At 53.8% G+C, this 8,294-nt stretch overlaps 1 protein-coding gene across 1 annotated transcript; it reads right to left on the bottom strand.

Annotated features, from left to right (window-relative positions):
• Positions 1-4,982: 4,982 nt before the first annotated feature.
• On the bottom strand, positions 4,983-5,356 carry IUM83_17660 (Pol protein; the record flags this gene model as incomplete). The annotated part of the gene is made up of 2 exons (XM_067942622.1): positions 4,983-5,046; positions 5,118-5,356. The coding sequence occupies 2 exons, from the start codon at positions 5,354-5,356 to the stop codon at positions 4,983-4,985; spliced, it is 303 nt and encodes a 100-aa protein (XP_067779938.1).
• Positions 5,357-8,294: the final 2,938 nt, after the last annotated feature.

Here is an 8,294-nt window from a genome sequence, read left to right as displayed (position 1 = left end):
GAAGCTGCCCAAACACCTTCGTGCGCGTGTACACCGATATCGAGTGCACGACGGATTACTGCTTTACAATGCAGTCGACGACAACGTGGATCGCGTTGTCGTGCCGAATGACCATGACCTGCGACTCAGGATCATGTACGAGTATCATGATGCCCCGTCTGCGGGACATCTCGGACGTGAGAAGACATACGTCCTTCTCACGCGCGACTTCTACTGGCACCACCAGTGTAAGTCGGTGCGCAAGTACGCCCGTACTTGCGAGGTGTGCTTAACGCGTAAAGCCTGCGCCATTCGCGCAGGCTCCGTTACAATCACTACCGACTCCGTCGGAGTGTTGGAAGTCCATGTCATTGGACTTCATCTTTGGTCTTCCCCCGGACAGCGGAGGGAATACCGGTGTTGTGGTCTTCGTCGACCGCTTCAGCAAGATGGTACATCTTGCTGCGGTGCCGGCAGAGGTGACCGCGAAGCAGACGGCCCGTCTGTTCGTCGACATGGTGTTCAAACACCATGGCACGCCGACCGACATTGTGTCGGAGAGACCCACGCTTCACAGCGCACATGTGGCAAGAAGTGTTTACACTTCTTGGGAGCCAACTTTCAATGTCGACTGCGGATAATCCGCAGACGGACGGTCAAAGCGAGCGCGTGAATCGCGTGCTCGTCGACATTTTGGAGAGCTACGCTCACTCGTTCCAATACTGGAGCGAGTGCATAGCGATGGCAGAATTTGCCATCAACAACTCAGTGCATGCCTCGACCGGGCATATACCGTTCTACGTGAATGCCATGCGGCATCCCCGTCTACCGAGTTTATTCGGAGTGATGGCTCCCACTTTAAGTGGGAGAGTATCTACGACTGCAACACAGCAGTCGCAAAAAGCCGCTGACACCTGCACAGTGTCAGCCGCGACAACAAGGAACAAGACAACCAGGTCTGCGCCCCGCGCAGACCTTAGTGGGGGGATCTACGACTGCAATACTGCAGCTGCAGAAAACCGCTGACACTTGCACCGTGTCAGCTGCAACATCGAACAAAACGCATGAGTCTGCACCCTGCGCAGACTCCTTCAACAACAAGGCCAAAGTCCACGGGTCTGCGCAGGGCGCAGACACCGCGAAGAACCACGCAGAGGCCGGGCTTCTAGCGGTGAGCGAGCTGAATGACTTCAGCTCGGATGCAATAAACTTCCTTACCAAAAGACAAGCCGTGATTCGGTTTGTCCAAGTGCAGTAGCAGACAATGTGGGCAGAGGCAACACAAATGAATTTAAAGTTGGTTCATTAGTTTTGTTAGCTACACAAAACCTGCCTAAACATGCAGTTTCGGATTTCGGAGCAAGTAAGCTTGCTCCGCGCTTCATCGGGCCGTTCACTGTGTTGGCACGGCACGGCAACGCTTACGCGCTAGACATACCGTCTAGCATGCGCCTCCATCCGATCTTTTACGTCAGACGGCTGAAGCCATACCTGCAGCACGAGCCATCTAGCTCGGCTGACCCGAAGCCTCCGCAGGAGCCGAGGCAGATGCGGAGGACTTGGCCTCGGCGATAAGCAGCCTCTCCTCCAGCGCGCGGACGCGCTGGAGCAACCCCTTCATCTGGGTCCCCAGCTCGACCTGGATATTCGAGGCGGTCTGCGAGACCGCCGCGACTTGGGCCTTCTGGTTCGCCAGCTCCTGTTTCAGGGCGGCGAACTCAGCGCCCGGCAAACGCTCCACGGACGTGGAGAGGCGCCTACTGATCAGCCCGGGGCTGATCATACCCGGGGCGTGTTCCCACCCCCGCCACCGCCGATCCGTGACGCCCGCGGCTCAACCCGCTGGATTGTTGAGCGGATTGTTGACCATAGTATCCCGAAAACGAACCCTCAAGGGGATTGTTTTCGTATTCGTTGGGGAGGATTTCCTCCCCATCAAGATACATGGGAGCTGCGGAACGTCTTGCTGGAGGACGTTCCGGAAGTGGTGAGGGCGTACGAGGAGCGGTTCACGCTGGCGCAGCGGAAGTAGTACGAGCGCTACGATCATCGCTAGCACCCGAACCCTCACGTGCTGAGAACTTAGCACGGAGCTCTTTGAGATTCTCGGGCACACGGAACGACCTGTGCCCGTTCAGGTCGCGGTTGCTCAAGCGGACCGCGCCCCGGAAAACGCTTCGCGCACTGAAAGCCCTCGGGCACAGCGCACGGCACATTAGCCTCCTCCGCAGCAACGTGGAGTTGCTTCAACTTTCCACGCTTCGAGTACGTCTCGAAGCGATCACGCGCTTGCTTAATCCGATCACGGTAAGCACTCGGCTTCTTGTTGAAGTTCTCAACAAACGCATTCCAACTTTGACAAAGTGCCTGCCACTCGGGCACTTTGCTGCGAGAAGATGTCATCTTGCTTTGAAACCATCGGGGCTCATGGAAGAGTCCGATGTAATAATCGCGCCTTTGATGTGTTTCCGCATCAAAGTGCAGCTCGGCAGCCACGGCGTCATCTCTGATGGCGCTGCATACGTATAACGGCACCTCATTCGGAGGTACCGAGTTCCCATACCGGTCCGAGATCTTGGACGCGGACGGCATCCACGGATCGCGCGCTGCAGGCGCAGCGCGCGGAGAGCCTTGAGCTTTAGAATCACGCGCTGCAACTGCAGCGCGCGGAGTACTGAGAGCCCCAGCGGAAGCGAGTGGGGTATCGCTCTCAGTTCGCGAACGCTTCGAGCTCGAAGCTTCCGATTCGTCCCCTTCACGCGGGCGAACGTTCTTAGCATGGGGGTCGAGCAATTCGCTCGACACTGAGTCTCTGCGCCTTGAGGACAAGTCCTTCTCGTCCTCCATGTCTTCATAGTCGTCGTCAAAGTCGACGACGTCGCCATACTTCGCCTTTTGGCGCTCGAAGTGGTCATCGATGGAGAGATGACTCTCCACCGACTTCGGATTCTTCTTTTCTTGAGGGGCGCTCATCGTTGAATGAGCGCGGGTTTCTTCTCCAAACGCGGAGAATTGACGAATGCTCAATTCCGAAGATTGACGTGCGGAGACCACGCGCGTCTAACCTTAAGGGGGGGGGGAATGGTGTAACGGGGTTACACGCACAAGTGGCTACAAGCCATTTGTGATTTTAACAGATAAGATATCTGTTAAAAGTTTTAGATACTTCCTCACCTTGGTGTAAGACACACCAATGGATACATTGAAGTGGGCCACCACAATGAGTGGTCCACACCTACCCAAAAGATCCTATTGGTAGAAAGCAGCATCTTTCTACCAATTAGAGACGTGCATAATGGCGGGGCTCTGACAGCCAGCCGCTGCCAACCCCTTTTATAGATGATAAACAGTTTTAGCAGATTTAGAAGGAAGATCAATTACAAACAATACAGTTATCATTTTTCCTAATCTAAGTCACTTGTAATCCCTTCTTATTTAACTTATATTTGTGTATTCAAATATAATTAACCTAAGTAATTACTAAGTACTTGCGCTTCCTCAAACACGTTGCGCAACGTGTAAGCAAAAGTAGTGAGTCAAGTTAGACCCACTACAGACGGAGTAAACTTTATCTGAACTTTGGCACGTAGTACGACGAGCGACGTAAAAAAGTGATTAAGCCGACGAAAGATCATTCGAAGCGCCCCACTTGATTTTAGCAGGAAAAGGCAGGTTCCGGTTTCCGATTCGTAGATCTGCTCGACAACGTCGCGATCAACAAGTCGTTGTATCTCACGACGCGCTGCAGCGCTGCGCGCGACCGAGTATGATTTAGCTTGCAAGGGTCAGTAATCTGTGGTCAGGTGCATCACGCAGTCTTGAAAACGAATTCTTCCCAGCTGACCACTGTATCGATCGTGAAACGCTTCCAGGAGGTTAAATAGCAATGCGGTAGAGCTGCGTCACGATACTGCGGCAGCAGATCAGCAGGTTTGACATCCGTGGCATCACTTGCAAATAGTCCAGCATCACACTCTTCCTCAACCCCCACTAATCCACGGCACTAGTCGTTTGTGGGACCTTGTCCGCCGTCTTAATTGTCATTTCACTGTCGTCCCAATTGATTCTTCCAGCTCCAAGTCTACCATTAGAGCGAGAGCTGTCACGATATCTCGTCCGGTCACCATCTCGTCCTTGATATTTGGCAAAATTTCAAAGGCGTGAACAGTGACCGATCCGCGCTTTTACTGCGGGATACGGAATCGAACGATCATGCTTCCTTGGCTGGATGGGTTCTCTTCTACCAACGTGAACGAGACCCGCGACATTTCCAACGTGTATCCTTTGAACTGCAATTCTTGCATGAAGTTACTGCGGATAATTCTGCGAAGCAGCTGTCGAGCGGGGCGGGGTATTGTTCGTTGCCGTTGTCCAACTTGATCACGATGTGCATCGACAGCTGCGACGGGTTAGATGGAGTGCGGAGTCCCACAAACACGTACACTTCAGCTGGAGCCATGCGCACGCTGCTCTACATGCCTTTCCAGACTATGGGCGTTCTCAAAGAGTTGCCGAACGCTACGGCCGCGCTGGTGATCAGCTTGTTGATGTTCCCCATGCTGGCGGTTTTGTTGGAGAGCCCGACAGTCGCCTGAATGCTGTGCGTGGTTCTTTTACGAAAGCTACCGTACTTGTTGCTGACGATTGTTGCTGTTTAGGTGTGGCGGTTGTAGCTGTTGTGATGCCCGTTGCTGCGTTAGTTGTTGTGGTAGTTGTTATTGCGGTCTTCCTGGTCACGCGTGCTCGGGGCAGGATGAAGACGCTTCTCGCGTTGCTCGATACGCTCGAAGAATGGACGAATGTAGCAACCGTCGAGTAAACCCGCCCATTGGTGTCGTACTTACTTGCAATTCAAACGGAAGGCCACGCTTGAATAAGCGGCATAGTGCATCCTCGCACATGGCAGAGTTCTCGGTCAGTCCGGTCAGTGTTTTCTCCATTCAGGCCAGCGCTCGGAAGCTCTTGCTGTATTCGGCGAGGGACTCGGCTCGGCTCATGTTGACCTACCAAAGCTCTTTCTGGAGCTTTTCACTGTAGTCTACAGGTAAGACCAGCATGGCGTACGTGCTAGAATTCATCCTCCAATCGCACATCTCCGTCAGAGATGACTTCAAACTCGAACGCGTCGCGCAGGTCACCTTCCAGCAGAAGTGATGGGGTTGACAAAATTATCCTCAGCGCCCCAGTGCTTCGTGCCTGCGAGCTGCTTGAAGTTGTACACCCACTCAAGAAAGTCCTTGGATCCCCCATCGATGAACTTGAGTATTTTCTTGAGGACGATCTCTTCTTCGATTCCATTCACTTCGACGGCATGACGAACGACGATTGGGTACGTCGAATAGAGCTTCTTTTCATCCTTGCGCTTGGAGCTGTTCATCTTGGCGGGTTTGACGCGACCGGTGTGCCCCGTCGCTTTTTGATATGAACCGGTTCAAAGTGGCAATCCCCGCCACTTGGGCGCTTGTGAGTAAAATGAGCACTGAACGAGATTGAGAGAAAGCTGGCAGTGTTGCTCTACTTCCTCCTGCTCACCCCTTGCTAGCTACCTTACACATGTACACCTTGGGTGCGCTTCCTTAAGATGCCTTGAACTTGGGGAATTGGCGAGCCGATCTATCCGTTGAGCCCAGGTGCAATAGGTCGAGCATGAGTGAAAGGGATGACTTGTCTGCTTGACGTTGTCAGGCGTTCCGTTGTCTTACAGGGGCGCAATAAGTGTCGGGTAATCTGGTAGTGAATCATGCAGCGAATTCGTAGGACATACATAGTACTGCAATTCGACCACCATAGCAGGTAGGGGCAGATCAGCGAGAGCGCTGACGCGAGCGGGGTCATGATGGACACCGTCGATGGAGATAAGACGTCCGCACCATAGGATCTCCAGCTCGAACAACGACGAGTGCCTATATTATGCTTGATATTGGCTTCGGCCACCAGCTCAAAAAAACTGCAAGCGTCTACACGAACTCATGGATTCTTGGCGGGAACAAAATGACATCGTCCACCCACCCTAACGCCGAGCGTGGTATCGGGGGGGGGGGGGGGGGGGGGGGGGGTGCGGCTTGGTCTGCACTTGGCTCTGATAGTACACAGCAGAGTCGATCGCTCCCTGCGGGACACGAGTTGGCGTTTAGACGCCATCTGGAGTGATGAATGAAATATCTCGCGGCTGGCCTCGTTTAGGGGCAACTGCCAAAGTTCCTGCGCTATGTCAAAACGCGCGAATATATTTTTGCCGCTATACAAGTCGACCGTAGTCGCTACCAGGGGCATCGTACCGGCTATAGGAACGGCTACGCGGTTGACGGGCCGGTAATCGATGGTCAGCTGGAACTTGGCCTGTGTGCCAGGTTTGCGTACTCGAACTATAGCACATGTTCATCGAGGTGCATTGTTCTGCTTCACCAGGGCATTGACAACAAGCGACCGTACATACTCGCGTATAAATTGAGATTGCAGCAGTGCGTATTGACACGACGGGCCGCGGTGAGAACGGCATCTGGCCTCTACGTAACTCGGAGGATCTCAACCTCCGCTGGCGGAACGACGCCAACGGCCTCGCGCCACACATCAGGAAACCTGTCCAGCAAGCCAGGGACTTGACCGACATACTCCGACTGTAAAGCGTTTGCCACGGCACGGTCCACCATCTGAGTACGCGCACAGGCAGACTCCGGGCCTGCAACAGGGTCCGGGATATCGGCTCCGACAGGAACTTCGTCTACTTCTCCGTCCAGCAGAGATGGTCCAGCCAATTGAGCGCGCTGTTGGTTAACGTCAATTCCGAGTCGTTTTAGCACATCGTGTCCTAACAAAAACCCATCCCCGTTCCCGTCGCCGACCAAAACCAGACAGGGTACCGACCACAATGAGACCATACCAGCAGTAGTCGTCAACGCTAAGTCGAGTGGCATTTCTTGGTCGCACGGCTGAGGTCAGCGATCCGTCGTCGTTGCTTCCACTGCAGTGGGGAGGTTCGTCACTTGGAATGTTGGCTGCATGTCACGGAGAGCGTCGATAGTTTCTCGGGGCACAACGCTCTTGTCGGCGCCAGTGTCTGGCTGGTATGACATCTCTACCAGCCCATTAATTCTCAGGGTGCGGTCACTATCTGCGTATCTAGCAGGCTTAGAGTGAACTGCGTCCGCACGATGCCCCTTAGACGCGCAATACTTTACTCCACTTCCTCGAGTTAGGCGTGGATCGCTGCTGGGCAGTCGGTCAGCCTGTACCCCCCCCCCCCCCCCCCCTGCAAAAGAGGTATCCATCATGGGGCGGAGGGAGGAACGATCGCGTGCGCGGATAGGAGTAAACGTTGGGGCTATGAACGGGGTTGAGTGTGCCGGCTCGACCTTGGCGCCGGCGTTGGCATTATAGGTCATCTGGGCCTTTCCTTCGGGCTTCGCCGCCTTCGAATCCGCCTTTGTCGCATAAGCCTGCGAAATCCGACGAAATCGCTGTTGCGCCTTCGCATATTCAGTATCAAATCGAAGAGGGCGACGTCATCAGATTTACAGTCACACCTCTCTATATCGATAAGTTGGGTGATTTGTGCCTTGAGGATTGGAGGCTGCCGATTTTCAACCAATAGGCGACTACGGGCCTTCATTCCGCTCTTGAAGCCAGCGTCAGTCGGATTTTATGCACCGATTAGTCATTGTAGGTGTGATGCAGCGTGATCAGCAAAATATGCAAGATCACTGGATCCAACTTCCTAACAGTGCCTGGACAATGACCAAATGAGGGGGTCCCCCAATGATCCGTGATCTGTGCAGAACTTCTCGCGTTGTGTACCCGTCGATAGGGCTACATCGGAGGTTCTCTGGTGTCTTCCGAAGAGTCTAAGGGGTGGAGAAGGAATGTCTTGACGAGACGCGGGGATCCGGGTGGAGCAGCGTGGAAATCATCCCACTACACACGGTAGGTACTCCAGATCCAATTCCCGTGTACTTGGATCTGGCGGCCTGGAACTGGCTCCAGCCGAAGCGATGCCTTTTGTGTGTTTGAGGCGCCTTTTCTTGTCCTGTGCAGGTCTTCCTGTGTCGTACTTGTCGTCTCCTATGGCAGGATCTTCGGTTGCGAGAGCTGAAAGGATCTGCCGGCCAAGTAGATCTAGGCTTAGGATGGATCTCCAGGAGGTTGAAGCTGGCCAATATATTATCCATAATCAATTACCAACGCTAGCGTTCCTACCACTATCCTTTCTACGCAATGTAGTTCCAGGTTCCAGGCGAGGGAGGGAGGTCCTGCGATGTCCAATGCAAATTCAGGTCTGATCACCGGTAAGTTTGGTTTAATCCCAAAGTCCTATCATC

Source organism: Phytophthora cinnamomi, assembly GCF_018691715.1.
Source record: "Phytophthora cinnamomi strain GKB4 chromosome Unknown Contig131, whole genome shotgun sequence".
Lineage (NCBI taxonomy): Eukaryota > Oomycota > Peronosporomycetes > Peronosporales > Peronosporaceae > Phytophthora > Phytophthora cinnamomi.
The sequence above is the reverse complement of the archived record's forward strand: the minus strand, read 5'-3'. Positions and strand labels throughout refer to the sequence as shown.